Genomic DNA, 25,009 nt, shown 5'->3' with positions numbered 1-25,009 from the left:
ATCTGGCTAGAGTAATGAGAATTTAGGAAGCCCCCATTCAGGATGTCCAGCTATTTGGCAGGACCTTCAGGCAGGGCAGGGGGAAAATCACTGCTACAAACTAAAGGACATCTCTGATGAGACTTATAGAACATCTGTCACTCTCTGCTCTGAGAAATTTTTTTTTTTTTTTGCATTCAACACAGTAACTGGTAACATGTACCATTTCTGGGTCCAAGAGCTCATTTCTGTTAAAGTTGTATATAAGTCCTCTACAGGACCATTTCCAGGGGACGCAGGAGTAAAGAAATGATTCTTAAAGTTACTGGACAGCAACTGCATGCCACTTCACCTCTACCTTGGGCTGCATTTCTTGGGCTGCCATTCTTTTATTACATAAATACTCACTGAGGTGTGATGCATTAATGGTCAGATACAGTATTAGGTATTGGGTGCACAGGAGGAAATTTTAAAAAGATGTCTTGATGATCCCTGAGCTCCATAAAGCTAACATCGGATTTTGAAGACAGTAACAAAATAAGGGATTACAATAAATTGTGAAGAGTTGTTATGACTGAGAAAATACACCGTATTGTGAAGAGTGTTATCAGGGTCTAACAATATAGTACATTTGTAATGCTATACTCATCTTTAACGGAACTCTAAATTTAATATGTTGTAATCAACAACCTCAGATATGCAGAAGATACACCCTTATGGCAGAAAGCGAAGAGAAACTAAAGAGCCCCTTGATGAAGAAGAAAGAGGATAGTGAAAAAGCTGGCTTAAAACTCAACACTCAAAAACTAAGATCATGGCCTCCAGTCCCATCACTTCATGGCAAACAGATGGGAAGCAAATGGAAATAGTGGCAGATTTTATTTTCTTGGGCTCCAAAATCACTGCTGACAGTGACGGCAACCATGAAATTAAAAGACACTTGCTTCTTGGAAGAAAAGCTATGACAAATCTAGACAATGTATTAAAAAGCAGAGACATCACTTTGCTGAGGTCAGAATAGTCAAAGCTACAGTTTTTCCAGTAGTCATGTATGATTGTGAGAGCTGGACCATAAAGAAGGCTGAGCACCGAAGAACTGACACTTTTGAACTGTTGTGAGAGCCCCTTGGACAGCAAGGAAATCGAACCAATCAATCCTAAAGGAAATCAGTCCTGAATATTCATTGGAAGGACTGATGCTGAAGCTCCAGTACTTTGGCCACCTGATGTGAAGAGCTGACTCATTACAAAGGACTCTGATGCTGAGAAAGATCGAGGGCAAGAGAAGAGAGCAACAGAGGATGAGATGGTTGGTTGGATAGCATCATTGACTCAATGGACATGAGTTTGAGCAAACTCCAGGAGATAGTAAAGGACAGGGAAGCCTGGCCATCCTGCAGTCCATGAGGTTGCCAAGAATCGGACATGACTTAGCAACTGAACAACAACAACGCATATTAATTAAGGAATGAAAAACACAGGGAGGAAGACAAGGAGACCATCTAGAAGTGAGTTTATTTGGGAGAGTCAACCTACTAAGGCACAGCTGGAAGAGGGAGGCATGCTGAATGAACAAGGAACCCTCTTTCCCTCTTTCTCAAGCCATTAAATATACATAAAGTACTTAATTTATACATACATACTTTGAGGTGATGGTAGTTTCACTTTTCCAAATATCAGATGTTATTTATAAGTCAAACCAAGTAACCTACTGTAGCTCAAAAAAAGTAACTCAGAATTTGAGTGCAGCCCACAGAGGCCTTATCCTTCCCTTGCTTGGAGAGAACTCTGGAAACCCTTGATGCCAGGCACATTTCAAACCCCAGCTCTGGTTCTGGCTGAAAATTTAGCTGTGTTACTTAATGTACATTGCCTTCTGGACTCTCATGTATATTGGCTTAAAAATTCATACGCTTAAACATATTTGCATAATTCCTTTTCTTGAGAAACAGCCCAGTTCTTTTTTCTCCTCTGTCAAATTCAGCAAAAACAAAGGTGGAAAATTCAGTGATAAGGACGGAAAACTCACATCAAACGCCTGTCTCTTGGGTGTAGGGCTTGTCCACCTCCTAGGAATGTAGCCTGATGAGTATGAACTGCTGGAAGTGTACCCCAGACGTGAATAGAAACACATTTTTTTTTCCTTACAGTCCAAGTACAAACAACAAAGCAGGCTCAGTCTTCTGCAGACAGCAGAATGCAGAATACACGTCTTTAGAGAGCACGGGGTCAGGTGCCACAACAGTCAACAGAGAATTTTAGAGGACATCTTATCATCTAAATTTAAAATGTGGATGTCAAAGATATGCATTTTTTTTCTTATCTTGATCAAATTTGCTCAACCTCAGCACTATTGACATTTTGGGACTGTCCTGTGTATTGGTGGCTGTTTAGCAGCATCACTGGCCCCCACTCTCTAGATGGCAGTGACTCTCTCTTCCCTAACTGTGACAACCAAAAATGTCTCCAGACATGGTCAAACCTTCCCTAGGAGACAAAATGCTCCCCTGTTGGGAACCACCCTTAGGTCACTGATACCCATGCCTTGTGGATACAACTGAGAATTTCTACATCAGTCTGCTCCAAAAGCCTCAGATCTAGAATGCAGAACTTTCAGAGAGGACCTAGGGTGAGCCACTAAGCCTTCACTGGGCTTCAGAGATCCTGGATTGAAGAGAACAATGGAGGAGTTGAGTCACAACCCCAATCTTTTTTTTCTCACTTTTCTAAAGGTTTTATCTATATATCTATATATAGATATATTTTTAATTTAAGTGTAGTTGACTTACACAATGTTTTAGGTGCACAGCAAACCCAATCTTTATTTTGATCCAAAGACAATGATCAAATTATTTTAGTGTGTGGAAATTCTACCACTTACAACTTAAAATGATTTTTTGGGTTGGCCAAAATGTTCATTTGGGTTTTTCTGCACCATCTTATGGAAAATCCTGAATGAACATTTTGGTCAATCACTTTCTGGCTCAATTTATCCCAATTCTGGCAAATAGCTATTCTGAGAGTTTTTGTCTTTTTTTAGTCAACGGATTTTTCTAGAGCTCATGACTTCCCAGTTTGGAAAACACTGCAAACTACTAATTGGTTTATGATCAGTCTTGGGTTCTTTTTGGTCTTTATTTGTTGCCACAAGTTTAATATTCATTATATACATCAGATGGGCCCTTTGCACCTCTTTCTAGAACATACTATACCAGTGATATCCACATGTAAATATTAAATTATGATGAACTTAGCTAATTTGCTTGAACAAATAATCAAACCATTCTTATTCTTATCTTCTCTTCTAAACTCTCTTCCTTGGCAAACACATAACTCTTAGCTTGCTTCTTGGAAGCAAAGCTATGACAAACCTAGAGAGTGTATTAAAAAGCAAAGACATCACTTTGATGCCAAAGGTCCATCGAGTCAAAGTTATGGTTTTTCCAATAATCATGTATGGATGTGAGAGTTGGACCATAAAGAAAGCTGAGCACGAAAGAACTGATGCTTTCAAACTGTATTGCTGGAGAAGAGTCTTGAGAGTCCTTTGGTCAGCAAGGAGAGATCAAAGCAGTCAATCCTAAAGGAAATCAACCCTGAATATTCACTGGAAGGACTGCTGCTGAATCTTCAATACTTTGGCCATCTGAAGCGAAGAGCTGACTCACTGGAAAAGACCCTGAGGCTGGGAAAGATTGAAGACAAAAGAAGTAGAGGGCAGCAGAGGATGAGATAGGTAGACAGTATCACTGACTCAAAGGACATGAATATGAACAAACTCCGGGAGATAGTTAAGGACAGGGAAGCCTGAAGTGCCCTGGGTTGCAAAGAGTCAGACATGACTTAGCAACTGAACAACAGAAGTCTCACAAATATATTTTTAGAGCCAAGATTTCTCCCAAGTTTCAAACCTTAACTTCAGCTTGTAAACATCAGCAATGAATATATGCAGTTTCACAAAAATCATATCACGTACACTAAGCCTCTAATATGGTAAATAGCTAACACTTCTTCCTGCTCTGAAATTCTTAATTATGCAACCATTAAAATTATCTGTGAGGGGATAAATATAGCCATGTGGGAAATGCTTATAATCTAAAGTGAAAAGCAAGAAATAAAATCCTACATACACAATGAATATAACTGTAAACATACAAATAGATATGATTAGAAGTGAATATACAAAAAGTCAGTCACAGTGATGAGATCTACACTGAATGTTTTCTATTTTGGAAAGCCTGTAAAGTGAAACTCCTTGTATTTATTCTTTTAAAATATTACAATTCTTTGATATCTGACAATATGAACTCACCATCTCCTTCCTAAGTTAGCTCCTTAAAACCTATCATTCAGCCAGAAACTCAGGCTCCTAGTCTTGTAATCATCTTGGATTCTGCCCTTTTCACCAACTCACCAGCTACACTGCTGATAGTCATTAGGTAACTGTACCACCTCACTAGCGCCTCTGACTTGGCTCTGCCTATTCTCCGAGCATCCTGCAAAACCCCTTCCCCTTGCCCCCACCTTCAATATCTAACACCTCTGAACATGTCAATCTCCTGCTTACTCTGAATACTCTCCAATTTCTGTGGACTACCAGCTGCTTACTCTAACCAGGCCTTCTAGAATCTGCTTCAACCTCTTTTTCAAACTCATCCACCACTCATTCCTCACTAATCCCAGTTTCCACCCTGTGTTTCTCCATCTCCAAGACTTTTCTTTTCAAAAATGCCTACTCTCCCAATATAACTGATAAGAACTCCAAGCACCTTTCAAAGTCCAAATCAAATAGTATCCCTTCCTTGAAATGCTGATCTGTTCAGCTGAATATGGGTTCTCATTCTGAATTTTCCCACTGAACTTTTCTTCTGCTATAACACACACATGGAATTCTCCAGGCAAGAATACTGGAGTGGGTTGCCATTTACTACTCCAGGTGCTCTTCCCGACTCAGGGATCAAACCTGGGTCTCCCACACTGCGGGCAGATTCCTTACTGTCTGAGCCAAAAGGGAAGCCCATGTTAACACACACAACTATCTTGAATTATGTCAACTGTGTACATCTTTATCTTTCTTCTATCAGATTTATAAATCCTTGTCTTGGTTTTGCTTTCAGTTCTATAAGGTTTTATATACTGTTGGTAATGAAAATATATTCACAGTGAAATAAATTTAAAAATCCAATGAACTATTTTTTCTAGTTTAACTGTAACAAATTTATTTTGGCCTAATTCCAAAGCTAGACTTTTTTTTTTCAATAATTTTTAATTCTTACATGCATTCCCAAACATGAACCCCCCTCCCACCTCCCTCCCCATAACATCTCTCTGGGTCATCCCCATGCACCAGCCCCAAGCATGCTGTATCCTGCGTCAGACATAGACTGGCGATTCAATTCTTACATGATAGTATACATGTTAGAATGCCATTCTCCCAAATCATCCCACCCTCTCCCTCTCCCTCTGAGTCCAAAAGTTCGTTATACACATCTGTGTCTTTTTTGCTGTCTTGCATACAGGGTCGTCACTGCCATCTTTCTAAATTCCATATATATGTGTTAGTATACTGTATTGGTGTTTTTCTTTCTGGCTTACTTCACTCTGTATAATTGGCTCCAGTTTCATCCATCTCATCAGAACTGATTCAAATGAATTCTTTTTAACGGCTGAGTAATACTCCATTGTGTATATGTACCACAGCTTTCTTATCCATTCATCTGCTGATGGACATCTAGGTTGTTTCCATGTCCTGGCTATTATAAACAGTGCTGCGATGAACATTGGGGTACATGTGTCTCTTTCCATTCTGGTTTCCTCGGTGTGTATGCCCAGCAGTGGGATTGCTGGGTCATAAGGTAGTTCTATTTGCAATTTTTTAAGGAATCTCCACACTGTTCTCCATAGTGGCTGTACTAGTTTGCATTCCCACCAACAGTGTAGGAGGGTTCCCTTTTCTCCACACCCTCTCCAGCATTTATTGCTTGCAGATTTTTGGATTGCAGCCATTCTGACTGGTGTGAAGTGGTACCTCATTGTGGTTTTGATTTGCATTTCTCTAATAATGAGTGATGTTGAGCATCTTTTCATGTGTTTGTTAGCCATCCGTATGTCTTCTTTGGAGAAATGTCTATTTAGTTCTTTGGCCCATTTTTTGATTGGGTCGTTTATTTTTCTGGAATTGAGCTGCAGAAGTTGCTTGTATATTTTTGAGATTAGTTGTTTGTCAGTTGCTTCATTTGCTATTATTTTCTCCCATTCAGAAGGCTGTCTTTTCACCTTGCTTATATTTTCCTTTGTTGTGCAGAAGCTTTTAATTTTAATTAGATCCCATTTGTTTATTTTTGCTTTTATTTCCAGAATTCTGGGAGGTGGATCAGAGAGGATCCTGCTGTGATTTATGTCGGAGAGTGTTTTGCCTATGTTCTCCTCTAGGAGTTTTATAGTTTCTGGTCTTACATTTAGATCTTTAATCCATTTTGAGTTTATTTTTGTGTGCGGTGTTAGAAAGTGATCTAGTTTCATTCTTTTGCAAGTGGGTTAACCAGTTTTCCCAGCACCACTTGTTAAAGAGATTGTCTTTACTCCATTGTATATTCTTGCCTCCTTTGTCAAAGATAAGGTGTCCATATGTGTGTGGATTTATCTCTGGGCTTTCTATTTTGTTCCATTGATCTATATGTCTGTCTTTGTGCCAGTACCATACTGTTTTGATGACTGTGGCTTTGTAGTAGAGCCTGAAGTCAGGCAAGTTGATTCCTCCAGTTCCATTCTTCTTTCTCAAGATTGCTTTGGCAATTCGAGGTTTTTGTATTTCCATACAAATCTTGAAATTATTTGTTCTAGTTCTGTGAAAAATATGGCTGGTAGCTTGATAGGGATTGCACTGAATTTGTAAATTGCTTTGGGCAGTATACTCATTTTCACTATATTGATTCTTCTGATCCATGAACATGGTACATTCCTCCATCTATTAGTGTCCTCTTTGATTTCTTTCATCAGTGTTTTATAGTTTTCTATATATAGGTCTTTAGTTTCTGTAGGTAGATATATTCCTAAGTATTTTATTCTTTTCGTTGCAATGGTGAATGGAATTGTTTCCTTAATTTCTTTTTCTACTTTCTCATTATTAGTGTATAGGAATGCAAGGGATTTCTGTGCGTTGATTTTATATCCTGCAACTTTACTATATTCATTGATTAGCTCTAGTAATTTTCTGGTGGAGTCTTTAGGGTTTTCTGTGTAGAGGATCATGTCATTTGCAAACAGTGAAAGTTTTACTTCTTCTTTTCCAATTTGGATTCCTTTTATTTCTTTTTCTGCTCTGATTGCTGTGGCCAAAACTTCCAGAACTATGTTGAATAGTAGCGGTGAAAGTGGGCACCCTTGTCTTGTTCCTGACTTTAGGGGAAATGCTTTCAATTTTTCACCATTGAGGATAATGTTTGCTGTGGGTTTGTCATATATAGCTTTTATTATGTTGAGGTATGTTCCTTCTATTCCTGCTTTCTGGAGAGTTTTTATCATAAATGGATGTTGAATTTTGTCAAAGGCCTTCTCTGCATCTATTGAGATAATCATATGGTTTTTATTTTTCAATTTGTTAATGTGGTGAATTACATTGATTGATTTGTGGATATTGAAGAATCCTTGCATCCCTGGGATAAAGCCCACTTGGTCATGGTGTATGATCTTTTTAATGTGTTGTTGGATTCTGATTGCTAGAATTTTGTTGAGGATTTCTGCATCTATGTTCATCAGTGATACTGGCCTGTAGTTTTCTTTTTTTGTGACATCTTTGTCAGGTTTTGGTATTAGGGTGATGGTGGCCTCATAGAATGAGTTTTGAAGTTTACCTTCCTCTGCAATTTTCTGGAAGAGTTTGAGTAGAATAGGTGTTAGCTCTTCTCAAAATTTTTGGTAGAATTCAGCTGTGAAGCCGTCTGGACCTGGGCTTTTGTTTGCTGGAAGATTTCTGATTACAGTTTCAATTTCCATGCTTGTGATGGGTCTGTTAAGATTTTCTATTTCTTCCTGGTTCAGTTTTGGAAAATTGTACTTTTCTAAGAATTTGTCCATTTCTTCCACGTTGTCCATTTTATTGGCACACAACTGCTGATAGTAGTCTCTTATGATCCTTTGTATTTCTGTGTTGTCCATTGTGATCTCTCCATTTTCATTTCTAATATTATTGATTTGATTTTTCTCTCTTTGCTTCTTGATGAGTCTGGCTAATGGTTTGTCAATTTTATTTATCATTTCAAAGAACCAGCTTTTGGCTTTGTTGATTTTTGCTATGGTCTCTTTTCTTTCTTTTGCATTTATTTCTGCCCTAATTTTTAAGATTTCTTTCCTTCTACTAACTCTGGGGTTCTCCAATTCCTCCTTTTCTAGTTGCTTTAGTTGTAGAGTTAGGTTATTTATTTGACTTTTTTCTTGTTTCTTGAGGTATGCCTGTATTGCTATGAACTTTCCTCTTAGCACTGCAAAGCTAGACTTTTAAGAAGTGAATTTCATGAGTGTGTTTCAGGTAACACATTTACACCTCCTTTTCTCTTTTCCTCTAACAGTCTCTGCAGAAAGGGTGCCTCATCTCGGACTGTCTGCCCATATACAAATTGAGTATAATTTTGTATAAATTATATAAAATTGAGTATAATTTTATACTCAAGCCTTATAGACAAAACCAAGTAAGCCCTGAGACAGAGCTTATAAAGGGCTAAAGACAACTTGATTCTCTATATGTTAAAAGTTTGATAATTTATAAAATTCTAGAATATCCAAATCACATGAACTCTGCCTACTAAGATAAAACAAACATATGAACTCTGCCTGGTAGCACAAAGCAAGAACTCATTGGCACAGATAAATGGTGGGGTGTTTTCTGTAGACGGTGAGGTCAGGGTTACTGGTTAGGACCCTAAATATATCTAGGTAGATAACTGATGTATAGTAATTTACAAAATTATTTTAAGCAAGAAGTTCCAGTTCAACAGTAGTAAATATAAAGAAGTCCTCTTTTAGGAATCAAAAATATATATGGTTTCTTTCCTTTATTCTTTTCTTTTCCTTTACTATAGAAGAAAATTATTACACACTGTATAGGAGGGGGCTAAGAGGAAGAAAAGAGATAAGAATAAATGTATAAAGCAATGCTATTTCTAAAGTTCTGGTTCAGAATTTGAGTGAGTTCAGAGGTGTTCATCTTATCATGCTACATATATTCTTTTCCAGTAACTGTAACAACAATGAAAGCTAATACTGACCCTATGCCATACACTGGGTGTTCCAGGAACTTCTTTTATAATAACTCATTTAAGACGCACTATAACATCGTCATCATATTCAATACATTTCTTTATGTGCATTTTGTAGATAAGAAAATAGAGGCACAGATGAATGACTTGCCCAAGGTCACCAGGCATTCAAGCTCAAGAAGATATGCTCTTACCATTCTGCTACCAGATATTTTGAAAAAGGGTAACAAGAAGTTTAAAAAAATAGCTTCCAGTGATTGTGTCGTAGGACAGTTACACCAAGCCATTCTGTCACTCTCTCAGATCCACTTGGCCACTTACAGATTCCTCAATGAATTCCTATCTACTCTAATATTAAGATATTTCTAATCTCATTATATTTCACTCTTTTTCAGAAGTCATGTTGCTCACACTGGCCTTGCAGTTAAACACAAGGTTGCAAGGTTGTCTTCTCCACCTATTCAAAACTAGACATCCGAAAGCCAGAGCAACTCCCCAGCCTCGTTAAAAAGCCTTTCCAGAAAAACACAAATGGTTGAAAAAACAATCCTGCTACCAACAACTGCTTAAGCCCAGACAAGTAACTGAATACTACAGCTTCAATTTACCTATAAAAAGAAGGATCTGATGATGTATGAGGTTGAAAGTGAAAGTCGCTCAGTCGTGTCTGACTCTTTGCGACTCCATGGACTATACAGTCCATGGAATTCTTCAGGCCAGAATGCTGGAGTGGGTAGCCTTTCCCTTCTCCAGGGGATCTTCCCAACCCAGGGATCGAACCCAGGTCTCCCACACTGCAGGTGCAATCTTTACCAGCGGAGCCACAAGAGAAGCTTTGATTCTAAAGTGTGAATCCATGTTGATCTTTCTCATCTTTGAACTCAGATTATTATTCCTAATCACAGCTTTAGCTTCTTTTGTTTGTCATTTATCCCGGTGGGCCACTGAAAACTACCACATGTGTTTCCCTCTCTCCATTAGTCAATAACTAAATTAGCAAGCAATTAGTCAGCTGTGTGCCAGATGCTCTGTTAGGCACCAAAGTGATAAAAACAACACCAACAGTATGTAATTAGTTTTTACTTACTAACTAGTGAAAGTTTCCACTATGCCTGAGTCAAGAGTTTAGGACTGACTAGTTGGAGAAATTACAACACAGTTTCCCTGAATACGCCACGACAGGTAGTCCTCAGCCTTAGCTAACCTCACACCTCTCTGAATGCATCATCACCCCCTCCCTCTGAGGAAAGTGTGATGAAGAAAGCAGGAGGTGGTGGACGGGAGGATGCACCAGCTGCTTCTAACTGGGGGAGAGAAGCCAGACTATGAGTCTCATGTGATAAGTGATGGTGGCCGACTGCCAGTTCTCTCTCAACACTATCCCCATGTTTTTCAAGAATAGCATTCTGGGCACATGGCTGCCCAAAATAAAGACTACACTTTCCAGGCTTCTTACAACTGCTGCCATATGACCAAGTCCTGGCCAATGGGACAGAAGCAGAAGCGACCTGCATCACCTTCCTCCTGCCAGCTGTCTGGAGTGTGGACATTCTGGCCGGAAACCGGGAGCCTTTGTGGACCACAGGCTGGAGAAACATAATCCAAGATACAGGAATCTCTGATAATGGGGTTCAGCCAATACTGAGCTAAGCTAATGCAAAGAAAAAGAAATCCCTGCCTTGGTTCAGCTGAAATGAATCCTAGCAAATACAGTCTTCCTCTCTCCCTTCCCTTTTTCCAACCCTATCCTTCTCACCTGCCTGATCTCATGCTTTAGATCTTACTTGTGTTAAATATGATTAAGAAAAAAAAAGTATTTACTTATTTGGTTGCGTCAGGTCTTAGCTGTGGCATGTGAGATCTTCACTGCGTCATCTTTTGCTTCCAGTGCTTAGATGCTCCAAGGCATGTAGGATCTGAAGTTCTCTGACAAGGGATCGAATCTGCATCCCCTAAATTGCCAGGCAGATTCTTAGCCAGTGGACTGCCAGGGAAGTCCCTTAAATGTCATTTCCTAATGATCACCTTCTCTGTCCTCTTCACTTGCATTCCAGCATGCCTTATGATGAATACACTTTTCTAAATTTGTCTTTCCTTACATTTATCACAATTTATGTGTATTTATCTATTTCTTTGGTTTCTATCTCTATCACTAGCATTCACACAAAGATTCTTTTTGTTTCTTTACCGTGGGATCTTCCGTACCTGGCAAACACCTGACAGTGACAGTGAAAGTCGCTCAGTCGTGTCCGACTCTTTGCCACCCCATGGACCATACAGTCCAAGGAATTCTCCAGGCCAGAATACTGGAGTGGGTAGCAGTTCCCTTCTCCAGGTGATCTTCCCAACCCAGGGATTGAACTCAGGTCTCCCACATTGCAGGTAGATTCTTTACCAGCTGAGCCACAAGGGAGGCCCAAAAATACTGGAGTGGGTAGCCTATCCTTTCTCCAGGGGATCTTCCTGACCCAGGAAGCAACCAGGGTCTCCTGCATAGCAGGCAGATTCTTTACCAACTGAGCTATCAGGGAAGCCAAGTGCCTGACAGAAGGCAATCAAATATCTGCGGAAAAAATGGCTGAAAATAATGGCAGAGGTCCCCACTGCCTATTCTTGAATATCCACAGTAAATACTGCAAGTCTCTGCATTTATACCTGCCTTAACAAAAATCACAGGGAAAACTTTATAAATACTTAGCAGAGCTGCTCTCAAATTGAAAGGGCATGGTACTTGCTTTAAAAAAAAAGAGAGAACGGTGGTTCCTGCTTTAAAAAAAAAAAGAGAAATTCATAGATAGAGTGAAAATATCTTCATCTAAACAAATAATGCATAAAGTATTTAATGGAAAATCACATCACACAGATTGTCAACATTTGCTTCTGACTTTTTCACGTATTTTTATTGCTTGTTTAATGCAGTCATGCCAAAGGGTAAAGAAACAAGGGAGGAAAACAAGAGTTTTCTCTAAACATGCACAAAGGCAAAAGAGTATCAACATTTGATTTTAGCAGCAGGAAGAGAGAAGGCTACTTGAGAACATTTAGTTCACAGAATCACATGTTTTAAACACTTTCTTGCATTAAGTGCAGAAATACTATGTGAGTCTATAGCTAATCTCCAATAACCGTACATTTTAAACATACCAAACACCGGATTTTTTTATTCATCCTAGAGACTGATGCAGATCTTGAGTGTCTTGCTAATTTTAGATTAAGAAGGAATTTCTCCTCGCTTATGAGAAGTCAGGACAATTCAACCATTTCACTCTCAAACTTTACTAATGATCATTCCTTCCATAAAGCACTCTAGAAGACCAAATGCCCAGAATCAGGGCTATCAAAACTAACCATTTGGGTAAACAGCCCAAATATAAGACTCTGATATTAAAATATTATTGAGAGGAGATTTAGAAATGGTCCTTCCATTTGGCCTCTTTCTTACTCTAAGACCAAGGTGCTGACTGCCATGGTGGTACCCAGTAAGACCAGAGTTCTAAACGGAAATCCTGAAGCGTGTCCACCAGCCCTACAGAAAGTGAGGGCCTCCTCCACAAGTCTCTCATCTTTACATTTTCTGTAGAGGTCTGGTTGGATTTTCTTATAAAATATAACACCTCAATGATAAATGATACTCTCTCTCCATTCCCCCAACTCTATGACCACACATACTGAGTCATAAGCTAATTTGATGGGAAAGAGACTTTGATTCTTCCTTTGTATTTGAATCTAACTCACAAAACTAGTGAGGGAGCACATGGTCATGGAACGATACAGAAAACACAGGACTTTGAGCCACTCTGAGCTTTGCCCCTTATTAGCCTGTAATTTACCTTTTCTGTTCAATCATCTATAAAATGGGAACAGTACTGGGAATCACCTGTCTTTCAGGATGAACTCAGAAGACAAGGTAACCCACTGTTCAAGAGCTCATGTTTGGCCCTAGGCTGAATTACAATTTGAATATCGTTCCTGCCATTTCACTAGCTGTGTGAACCTAGTGTGAATGTATTCATCAGAGTGTCTAATGCATAATAAATGTTAAGAAATTGGCCCCTGTCATTTCTCCTTTGAAAATGTAAAGCAGTTCAGCAATATTCAATTATGTTATCTAAAGACGCACAGAAGACATCTAATGACAGAACGTTCATCCAATGCTTGCTCAGTATCCAGCATCACATCCTTTCTTACTGACACAGCCGGCTTGCCCTCCCCACATAGGCAGCTCGCATCTCTAACATGCGGAGAGACACAGAAAGCCAGCCACAGTTCCTCCAGTCACTGAAGACTCAGCCAGCTGTGCAGTTAATAACCTCACTAATGATTATCCATCAGAAAGTAGGGGGGGAAGTCCTAATTGCTCTAGTCAGAGAAGTCATTAGTTTTGTACCTGGCTCCTATGAAGTCTGCATGGCATTTATGGAACTGGCACACACCACAGGAAAAATGTTACCAAAGCAAACAAGTATTAAACCTAAATGTTAACTGGCTGCCTGCCATCTACTAATCCTTTTCAAAGGTAATGCATCTTCAGAGAAACCCTCTTCCTGCTTATCTGCAGGTCTGACACTCTATGTGCTCAGTGATAAAATTTTTATTTGGATTCCACAGCCATTTCAATAAATAAAAGTTGTCTTTTCTCCCCCTTCTGTTAGATAGTATAACCATGTATTCAACAGAACAGTTCCTAGACAAAGTGATCTAATGTCATCCCTATTAAATGTCAGAAGCAAGCATCATTGATATTTCTGAACCCTCCAACTGAAAGTCTAGAGCCTTCTTTCTAAATGAGAACATTACCATCATAATCTTGGGTTTCATTATTAGCTGCTTCCTGTTTTATCTCAGGGAAGTTTCTAAAAGAGGGAACCATATTATTTTCTCCCCAGGAATTTAATACAGTTGCTGCACACTTCTAAGAATGTGACATGATTCAATTTCTTATGTTTATAAACACTAGCAGATAGCAATATGTGAGTAAAATGTACGATACAGTTTCCTGAAAAACAGGACTTATGACTTGTCATAAAAATGTACTGTGCCATGTTTGGAAAGAAATAAAAACTGCATGGTGTGGCTTTACCTGTCCTGAATAGCATACTCAGACCATTATTTGTAAAGGTCTACCATATCACATTTTAAAAGATTTCCTAAAATATATTTCTATAATATGATTAGACAATTTTTATAAGAAATATCTAGTTTAGATCATTGACTGTCAGGATGAGTTATGCTGAAACACCAAGAATAAGTTAATATATCCTCCATATGTAATGGAATTCAGTCATTCCCTCTGAGGACTCATCCAATTAATATTTCTCTCTATTTCTCTCTGTCTCTACTTTGGGGACAAAAGGTGATAAAAGCATTTTCATGTGGTAATGATATTAGCAAAACAAGTCCTTGTGTTAAAGTTTTTACTTTGGTCATGACAAGCATTACAGAATTACAAGACAGAAGGGTGCTCACATCTAAGGATGACTGAAGTTGGTATAGAAATTCCTCATGCATGGAGAAAGGGTATAAAACTTATTTCTAAGCCCCAAATGCTATCATTTGTATATGTCTTTATACCCAAATAAGTAATTTAAATCTCAGAAATCAGAAATGATCACGGAACCCTCACCTGTGGGCTCTCAAAGTGAGACCACCTTCTCCAAAGTTTCATTTGATGCTAAAAAACTAGCTTGATATATTTTTCCTAATTCTAATGTTTAAGTTTTTAAAACATTAGCTCAGCTGGTAAAGAATCCAACTGCAATGTAGGAGACACCAGTTCGATCCCTGGGTCAGGAAGATCCCCTGAAGAAGGGATAGGCTACCCACTCCAGTATTTTGGGGCTTCTCTGGGGGCTCAGCTGGTAAAGAATCCACCTGCAATGTGGGAATCTGGAGTTTAATTCCTGGGTTGGGAAGATCCCCTGAAAAAAGCAATGGCTAACTACTCCAGTATTCTGGCCTGGAGAATTCTATGGGCAGAGGAGCCTGGCAGGCTGCAGTCCATGGGGTCGCAAAGAATTGAACACAACTAAGCAACTTTCACAAAGTTTCTAAAAACAAAAGCATGTACCAAAGGCGCTCTTCTTTTCAAAAGTTTCGGAAACCTTATTGTGAAGAATCGCAACCCAGATGATTGTTTTCCTCTTTTCTGACAATGTCTGATCTATTTCCAGACATTAACTACAAGTACCACTGTCTAGTATGGTGTCATTAGAAAGTCCATAAAGACTGGCTTTCCAGGGTTTCCAACAGAGCTAACATGTGTCAATTCCTGTCTTCAGCAAGACTGGCAGAAGGTACCACTGGGCTGGAATTAGAAAGCAAATATGTTTTCAAAACAGGTGTTTCTGTTGACATAACCATTAAACATCCTGCTCCTCCACAGTTCCTAGAAGAATAGGTACTTTCACATTTTAATTTTTAATGCAAATTCCTATATTCCATGAAAAGCTATACTCCTGGGAAAATTTTCAGAATAATATGAAATCTGTGAGGTGTGTCTTAGCGTGACATCAATGCTCAATCTTCAGTATTTGGAGATCTTTTAGTGGAAGAAGGATAAACAGACAACTTGAAAGTTGTAAAAGTGATGGACATGGCTGCTGACCTTGCCTCTCTCAGTGGTTGCACAGAGGTAGCGGAGAAGTCAAACAAATCTAGAGATGGTTACTCTTGGGTTCCTAGGAAGGCACAGCAGCCCAACATGTGTCAAAGGATAAGGCAAAACCACACATTCCAGAATTAGAGAGAGTTAAAGACAATGAGATCTTAAAGATTAGGTAGCTCAGACATTCTCATTGTTTACTGAGCGTAAGAATATTCCTAGACCCACCCACTGAGATGATGACTCTGCAGCAGCAGTTAGTTGTGGCAGAAGTAATAGGAATAGAAGAAGTAACAAATAGCCCTTCTAAAGAACTTGCTTTGGGCCAGATACTGTGCCAAATTCCTTACAACTATCACTTACTTAGTCCTCACAATGCTCCTATTAGGTAGGGACTACTATTTCCCCCCATGAAGGTGCTGTGGAGGTGGAGGTGATGGAATTCCAGCTGAGCTATTTCAAATCCTAAAAGATGATGCCGTGAAAGAGCTGCACTCAATATGCCAGCAAATTTGGAAAACTCAGCAGTGACCACAGGACTGGAAAAGGTCAGTTTTCATTCCAATCCCAAAGAAGGGCAATGCTAAAGAATGTTCCAAGTACTACACAATTACACTCATCTCACATGCTAGCAAAGTAATGCTCAAAATTCTCCAAGCCATGCTTGAACAGTATGTGAACCATGAACTTCCAGATGTTCAAGCTGGCTTTAGAAAAGGCAGAGGAACCAGAGATCAAATTGCCAACATCCACTGGATCATCAAAAAGCAAGAGGGTTCCATAAAAACATCTATTTCTGCTTTATGGATTATGCCAAAGCCTTTGACTATGTGGATCACAACAAACTGTGGAAAATTCTTAAACAGATGGGAATACCTGACCACCTAACCTGCCTCCTGAGAAATCTGTATGCAGGTCAAGAAGCAATGGTTAGAACCGGATATGGAAAAACAGACTGGTTCCAAATTAGGAAAGGCTGTATATATCAAGGCTGTATATATCTACCCTGCTTATTTTGGGTTGGATGAAGCACAAGCTGGAATCAAGATTGCTGGGTGAAATATCAATAACCTCAGATACAGAGATGACACCACCCTTATGGAAGAAAGTGAAGAGGAACTAAAGAGCCTCTTGATGAAAGTGAGAGAGGAGACTGACAAAGTTGGATTAAAACTCAACATTCAAAAAATGAAGATCATGGCATCCAGTCCCATCACTTCATGGAAAATAGATGGGGAAACAATGGAAACAGAGAGATACTTTATTTTCTTGGGCTCCAAAATCACTGCAGATGGTGACTGCAGCCATGAAATTAAAAGACGCTTGTTCTTTAGAAGAAAAGCTATGACCAAGCTAGACAGCATGTTAAAAAGCAGAGACATTACTTTGCCGACAAAGGTCTGTCTAGTCAAAGCTATGGTTTTTCCAGTAGCCAGGTATGGATATAAGAACTGGACTATAAAGAAAGCTCAGTGCCAAAGAATTGATGCTTCTGAACTGTGGTGTTGGAGAAGACTCTTGATAGTCCCTTGGACTGCAAGGAGATACAACCAGTCCATCCTCAAGGAAATCATTCCTGAACATTCATTGGAAGGACTGATGCTGAAGCTTAAAACTCCAAAACTTTGGCCACATGATGTGAAGAACTGACTGATTGGAAAAGACCCTGATGCTGGGAAAAATTGAACACAGGAGGAGAAGGAGATGACAGAGGATGAGATGGTTGGAGAGCATCACCGACTCAATGGACATGAGTTTGAGCAAGCTCCAGGAGTTGGTGATGGACAGGGAAGCCTGGCGTGCTGCAGTCCTTGGGGCTGCAGAGTCGGACATGACTGAACGACTGAATTGAACTATTTCCCCCATTCTCCGGATGAGGAGACCAAAGCACAGAGTGGTTCAGGAATCTGTTCAAGGAAGTCCAACTAGAAATTAAGTATTCAAATCCAGACAGGCTGGGTTCAAAGTCTGAATCACTATACTAAATTACCCACCAATAGGGCTAAGGTGAGACCCAGGACATTAAGACAATGCCATGATTGAAGCTGATCTTTCTCAAGGGAGAAACTGAGAGGTAAAAGACTGATATCTCTTATCAAAGACAAAAATCTACCATTGCATTTCTAGGAAGAAATCAACCATTATATGACACCAACTATGCTTACACGTTTCTCTGCACATACTCCTCTAGGGAAGAAATGGACAGATGTTGTGTCCACCTCATGGGTTCTAGCTGTGCTACTCTGACCAAGGCGTTATTCTAGGCTAGAGATTTCCATCCTTTTCTGCCCAACTCACTGTTCACTTATGGGATCCAACACACCTCTGAGTCTGTATAAGAGGCTCCCAATTATGGTGGCTCTCAAAGGAGAGGGAAAAGGGAAGAGAGAGATGCCACCACCCAAAGGGAGATGGTAATTAGAATGAGAGAGATAAGGTTCACAGAATGTGAGGATGGAAATAAAGATATGATTCTGATATGGCTTCAAAGGATGATCATCCTTTCCTTAAACTGACTACTCTACAGAGCATTAATATACGTCATTAGGTCTTTGCTTTGTTTTAACATACACAGGCAGGCAGAATGCCCAGAATGATCAGGTCTACCCCAAGCTGGAACTACTCCTGTACATTTTCTCAAAAGGTCATAAATCTATTTCCTATACATTCTCTCAAAAGGGCATAAATATATTTAACAACATTTGATATGTAGGCTCAGGCCAAAAATCTTACAGATTTATTGAAATCTGTAAACCAAGTAAACCTTTTTACTTAGTTGTCATTTCTGTTCAACAATCAAGGTTATTCTGGGGACTGCAAGCAAGGATAATAATCATATAGCCCAAATGACCACCACATAGAGGCATCTTTAAGATAACAATGAGGGTCAGCAATTTGTTTCCATCACAGTGACGCAAACTGGGAGTGCGTCAAACCCACCTTCATCACTTCCACCTGCAGGTCCTCGTGGAGGGAAGGCGTCACTTTCACAGCATTCAGGATCTGATTGAGCAGCTGCTTCTCATCAGAGTCCGTTTCCATGGATACAAACCTCTCTTCTGCCAGGAGCTTCTGCAAAGAGGCACAAGACAGTGATCACAGACAGGCTTTCCCCTGCTGTCTTATTCTGCTATAGCCTAGTATGTACTACAGATAATGTTTCTTACTCAGGAAGCATGTAGCTGGAGGCCATTAGGAAGGAGTTTCCGCTCTGTGCCATTAAAAAGAAAAATGCATCATGCCTTTGGTAAATGGTTTTTGGCAAAGGGTTTTTCCTGCTATTAGATAATTTACTGTAAATTTTATGAAGTGAAATTCTAATGTGGTGGCCAAATAAGTCGTTTGGTGGGTGAGGATGGAGGATGAATGTGCCAAGGGGAATCCAGCTCCTCACGACAGGCACATTCGCACACGCCCTTTCTGAATGAAGCTTTGTCACAGGAAAGGAGGTTTTATACACAGCTTGATTGTTCATATTTGTATTTCCTAATGTGAGCTATCATTTACCTAGGAATTATTCATAAATCTACAAATCTTAATATATTTTCATCAGAAAATCAATCCCACAAAAACCTAAACAAGACAGTCATTTTCATGAGGTTTCCCAGGAGGCATTACATCTCACAGGACAGCTCTCCTCTACTTGAAAACAACTCATTTTTCATCAAATTCTTTATGAATTGAACCAAACCCTCCTTGCCTACAACTTGTACACCCTAGTTATACCTGGAGCCACACAGATTACGTTTCTAGAATACCTGATCAGTGATGAACTCCACCTAAATCTCTTATTTTCCACACTAAACCTCCTTGGGTGTCATCAAACGTTCTCCACATAACATAGTTTCATAGACACTTTCCTCCTCAACTGGCCTCCAGTGAATTTAACACTTCAAGGGTGGTCTGACAGCAATGAGCAGGAGCACCCAAAGGTGCGTGCTAAGGCGAACATACGGACTCTGGGTGATTAGGACGTGCCAATGTAGCCTCATCTCTGGGTTTTTTTCTATAAAAAGTATGGTTCCGGGAGTGATGATGGGTGAGGCTACGCATGTGTAGGGGGAGGGAGTATGTGGGAAATCTCTGCACCCTTCTTTCAATTTTACTGTCAGTCTAACACTGCACTAAAATAGTCTTTCAAAAATAATAACAATAAAAAGATGGCAAGAGTGAAAGAAATGTAGTCTTTGGTGGCCATTGCCATCCTATTTCAACCTGGAATTGTTTACCTCTAGAATTCTAGTTGTGTGAGACAATTAAGTGTGTTTACTGCTTAAAATCAAACCAAAAAACAAACAAACAAAAAGCAGTAATACAGAAGTTTAATCACACTCTCAGATCAAATTAGCTTAGTTTTAAGTCACAGCACATTTTATGCTGACTCACGCAAAAACCTCATTCTCAAGGGCTACAATTAAGCTGTTCTTCCCCAATCTGTCCTGAGGCAATTGATCTTTGAGACCCCAGAGTAGGACGGATTTTATATTTATCCCTATTAAATCTGTCCTTGTCCGATGGAGCATGGAGTTGCAACCATGAAGAATTTTTGGAATTCTGATTCATCCAGGGTAACGACTCCCTCTTTTAGCTGAATGTCACTGCAGATCCAGAAAACACGTATTTCAAACCTTCTTCTTAGGACTCCTGAATTCATCTATACAGCTATACATCACTTTATGGCACCTAGCTGTACTGCCCTTCACAAGTATCATGTTTCTTTATAAACTGAAAGGCTGTGGCAACTGTGTGTCAGTTAAGTCTACTGGCACCATTTTTCCAATAGTATTTACTCACATAGTGTCTCTGTGTCACATTTTGATAATTCTTGCAATATTGGAAACTTTTTTATTTTTACTCTATTTGTTATAATGATCTGCAATCAGTGCCCTTTGATGTTACTACTATAGCTGGCTGAAGGCTCAGAAGATGTTAGCATTTTATCAAGAAAGTAGTTTTTAGTTAAGGTATGTACATTTTTTTTAGACATGCTACTGCACACTTCAGAGTCTACAGCATGGTATAAACATAACTTTTATATGCACTGGGAAAATGTAAAATCCATGTGGCTCACTCTATTGTAATATCTGCTTTATTACACTGATTGGGGACTGATCCCACAATATCTCTGAAGTGTCCACTCAAAAGAAATTTTTGACTATGCAGGGCAGCCCAGAGTTAGTTCACATACAAAACCCTGTTTTTACTTAAAGTAATAAAGACTAAAAACTCTAAAAAAAAAAGTGCCTTAAAAGTTAATGGGGGAGGGGCTTCCCTGATAGCTCAGTTGGTAAAAAATCTGCCTGCAATTCAGGAGATCCCAGTTCGATTCCTGGGTTGGAAAGATCTGCTGGAGAAGGGATAGGGTACCCACTCCAGTATTCTTGGGCTTCCCTTGTGGCTCAGCTGGTAAAAAAATATGCCTGCAATGTGGGAGACCTGGGTTCGATCCCTGGGTTGGGAAGATCCCCTGGAGAAGGGAAAGGCTACCCACTCCAGTATTCTGGCCTGGAGAATTCAATAGACTGTATAGTCCATGGAGTGGTAGAGTCAGATACAAATGGGAGGTTACAAGGGATGCTGAGAAGAAGATGCCCAGCCCCCCATGTCAGTGAAGTTCCCATGAAAACACGAGATTGTAACTTACAGAGTTTGAGGGTTAAAAAAACCCAAAAAACAACACTAAATGGAAAATCTCTGTAATACTAGAGAAAAGAGAACATAAGTGGCAGGTTGTAACAAACTTCTATTCATTTTTACAGTTACTTTGGAGAAAAGCAGAGTTTTTAATGACTGTTTAACTTTTTTAATGTTTACAAATTCCTAATGTCAATGCATATTGAAATATACATTCTCTAATTCTAATCTGCTAAGGGGAAAACAGTCATAATTTTCTTACTCCTTCTCACTTACTGACACTGAAAAGGTATTAGAGACCTCTCTAAACTTAAAGAGCAAACTACGAAACAGTAATGTGAAAAGACACCCAACAATGCTATCAATCCATGGCCATGCTGGAAGAATCCCCTGCAGGCTTGAACTCCACAGTGCTTGTCACTCAGCCACCAAACCACTTAAGAAGTCGGTGTTTATCTGTACCATTTTTCTAGATTCTACATATATGCATTGATATATGATGTTTGCTTTTCTCTTTCTGGCTGACTTCACTCTGTATGACAGACTCTAGGTCCATCCACATCTCTATGAATGACCCCATTTTGTTCCTTTTAGTAGCTGAATAATATTCTACTGTGTGTGTTTACCACATCTTTATCCATGTGTAAAATAGCTAGTGGAAAGCTGCTATGAGCACAGGAAGCTCAGCTCAGGGCTCTGTGATGACCCAGAGGGCCGTGGAATGAGGGGTTGGGGTGGAGAGCAGTCTAAGAGGGAGGGGATATATGTATACATATGACTGATTTACTTTATTGTATGCAGAAACTAACACAACATATAAAGCAACTTATTGCAATTTAAAAAATCCTTTTTAAAAAGTCAATGTATTTATATAGCCAACAACTCTGCACCTTTGGAATTAGACTTACTACATATGGTGCAAAACAGAATGAACAAACGCTCAGAGAAGGAAGTGTGTTTGTGCAATTTGACTTTTCTGATTAGACCAAATTTCTTTTTTCTTCCCAATCTCGTTCTGGAAACAAAACATTCACCAACTTAACTGTAGACTAGAAAACAAACCAAAATCATTCTGGCTTACCATCATTGCTCATGACACAGAACCACAGATGTTGGATGCATATAAGATCTGAGCTGGTATAGAACTTGAGGTGTCTCTCTTGGAGTCCCTTACTCTCCTAAAAGTTAGGTGTCATAAAAAATATTGGAGTCTCCAAGAATCAGTGTCTGACATATATGCTCAGCAAGATAACACTATGCACAGAGAAATGCTGGTCTAGAAAAGAGAATCATTATCCTCTCTGATTATTACACAGTTCAATCAATTTCTGCCAGGGTCTTTAAATAGCTATAATCTAGAATGGTAACTATTTGCTCTTTCAGTGCCAAGGTGGTCTGTCAATTTCTCTCATCCTGTTGGGGTAAGAACAAGTTGTATTGTATACTGTACCTGTATCCCTGCCAAGGCATGTTGAGCCAGCTTCACATTCTTGGATTCCAAAGCCAACTGGAGGGGCAGCAGGCATTTCTCCCTGGCAACACATAAATAAGGACCATATGTGAGCTCAGCAAGGCTGGCAGCCAACGGATGGGTACATACACCCACCCTCAAATGCCACCACACACATACACTGAACTATGACCAGTAATGAAACTGCACCTGGAGTGAAAGAAAAGAAAAAAACAGCAAAAATGCTGTGCAGAAATCATAGAGTACCAGCAGCTCGCCTTCTTGAGATAGCTATAGAGAAAACACACACAAGGACTCTCAAACAATTGTTTCGGTGAACTAGTCATCACATGGTAAGTCCCTTACCAGTCCATGAACATGCCTTGCTCTTTCCCAAAGTAATATAATTAACTGCATTCCGTACACCTAGGGTGTGTAACCCTAGAAAGCACTGTTTATATAGGTTTCAATGCCTTTGCTCAGGCCTCTCCCCCACCTAGCAAGTGAGGAGGGCATCATCACCTGGACTACTCTGCCTCATCGACATAAATTGAAATCTGATACACTTGTCAATTTTTCCCCAGTTCAAAGTGTTTCTTAATCAGCTGTAACTTTAAAATTTTTTCATATTTATTTTTGTCTGTGCTGGCTCTTCATTGCCGCACGGGCTTTTCTCTTGTTGAAGCAAGTGGAAGCTGCTCTCTAGTCGTGATGTGCAGGCTTCTCATCGCTGTGGCTTCTCCTGTTGCAAACGATAGGCACTAGGTGAGTGGGCTTCGGTAGTTGCGGCACGTGGGCTCCGTAGTTGCAGCTCCCAGGCTCTAGGGCATGGCTCACCAATTGCGGAGCACAGGCTTTGTTGCCCCACAGCGTGTGGGATCCTCCTGGACCGAGGATCAAACCCACATCTGCATTGGCAGGTGCATTCTTTACCACTGAGCCATTAGGGAAGCTCCACCTACAATTTTTGAATGAGCTCTTTAGTCTCCATGAGGGTGACCTAAATTTTGTGATGGGGCTTAATAAACGTGTTTCCAAGGCAGAAATACAATCAAGCCACCAACAGCTTGGACCCATGAGAAGTACCTGACCTCAAGTGAAAGACAAAAACAAAAAAAGCTTGAGAGCTACTTGCATATTTTGAAGCTTAAGAAGAAAATAACTGGGCACTAAAATATATCAGGAATAAAGCAAGAGGACTACAAAGAGAAACGTATTTTTCTGTAAGAAGCATTCACTCTAAATAATTACACAACAGACCAAGAATTTTAATCAACCCATTATTTCCCCACAGAGTTACACTGGCACAACAAATGAAATGTTACTTAATTTTACCAGGCTCCTCCACCCTCACTTAAATCAGAGCAGCCTCATTTTATCTTTTATATTTTCAGCATAAACTGAAAGATTCATTGACTTTAGAGACTGTGAAAGCCACAGGGTAAGATTACACGATTTCGTCTTTAGGGGAAAAAGCGTCACTGATATAGAACACAATGAAACAGAAAGTTAATTATAGCTCCGATTCCTTCCTGTCCACCCTGCAGTTTTTTCATGGAATCCTCCATCAGCAGCTCCATGACAGATGGAGACAGACTCAGACACTTCCCCTAATGCCAGCCACAAAGAACAAAAGCAGACTATCAGAAAGAACATTTTGCCTTCCTGATCCTTCTCACTGTCCCCTTACTATCCCAAAGTTACAGTACCCCATTTTATATGACAATTGTTTCACAGTATAACCATTTTTAATTAGTACAACCTTTGATTACCCAACCTGAGAAGGCAATGGCACCCCACTCCAGTACTCTCGCCTGGAAAATCCTATGGATGCAGGAGCCTGGTGGGTTGCAGTCCATGGGGTTGCTGAGAGTCGGACACGACTGAGCGACTTCACTTTCACTCTTCACTTTCATGCATTGGAGGAGGAAATGGCAACCCACTCCAGTGTTCTTGCCTGGAGAATCCCAGGGATGGGGGAGCCTGGTGGGCTGCTGTCTATGGGGTCGCACAGGGCTGGACACGACTGAAGCAACTTAGCAGTTGATTACCCAACAGTGTCACTACCCAACAGTGTCACTTCCAGTTGGG

At 39.8% G+C, this 25,009-nt stretch overlaps 1 protein-coding gene across 2 annotated transcripts in view; it reads right to left on the bottom strand.

The window, feature by feature from the left end:
- The window catches only part of ARFGEF3 (ARFGEF family member 3), a 181,457-nt gene that overhangs the window by 112,021 nt on the left and 44,427 nt on the right, over positions 1 to 25,009 (bottom strand). For both annotated transcript variants that reach the window (XM_027972495.3, XM_042253525.2), the window contains exons 3-4: positions 22,919 to 23,000; positions 18,775 to 18,906 (exon numbers count right to left, since the gene is read on the bottom strand). In XM_027972495.3, the coding sequence (XP_027828296.1) occupies positions 18,775 to 18,906; positions 22,919 to 23,000 (214 nt within the window). The remainder of the gene's footprint in view (positions 1 to 18,774; positions 18,907 to 22,918; positions 23,001 to 25,009) is intronic.

Source organism: Ovis aries, chromosome 8 (genome assembly GCF_016772045.2).
Source record: "Ovis aries strain OAR_USU_Benz2616 breed Rambouillet chromosome 8, ARS-UI_Ramb_v3.0, whole genome shotgun sequence".
In the NCBI taxonomy this organism is placed as follows: Eukaryota; Metazoa; Chordata; class Mammalia; order Artiodactyla; family Bovidae; genus Ovis; species Ovis aries.
Note: the sequence above shows the minus strand (reverse complement) of the source record. Positions and strands in the feature narration are given on the sequence as shown.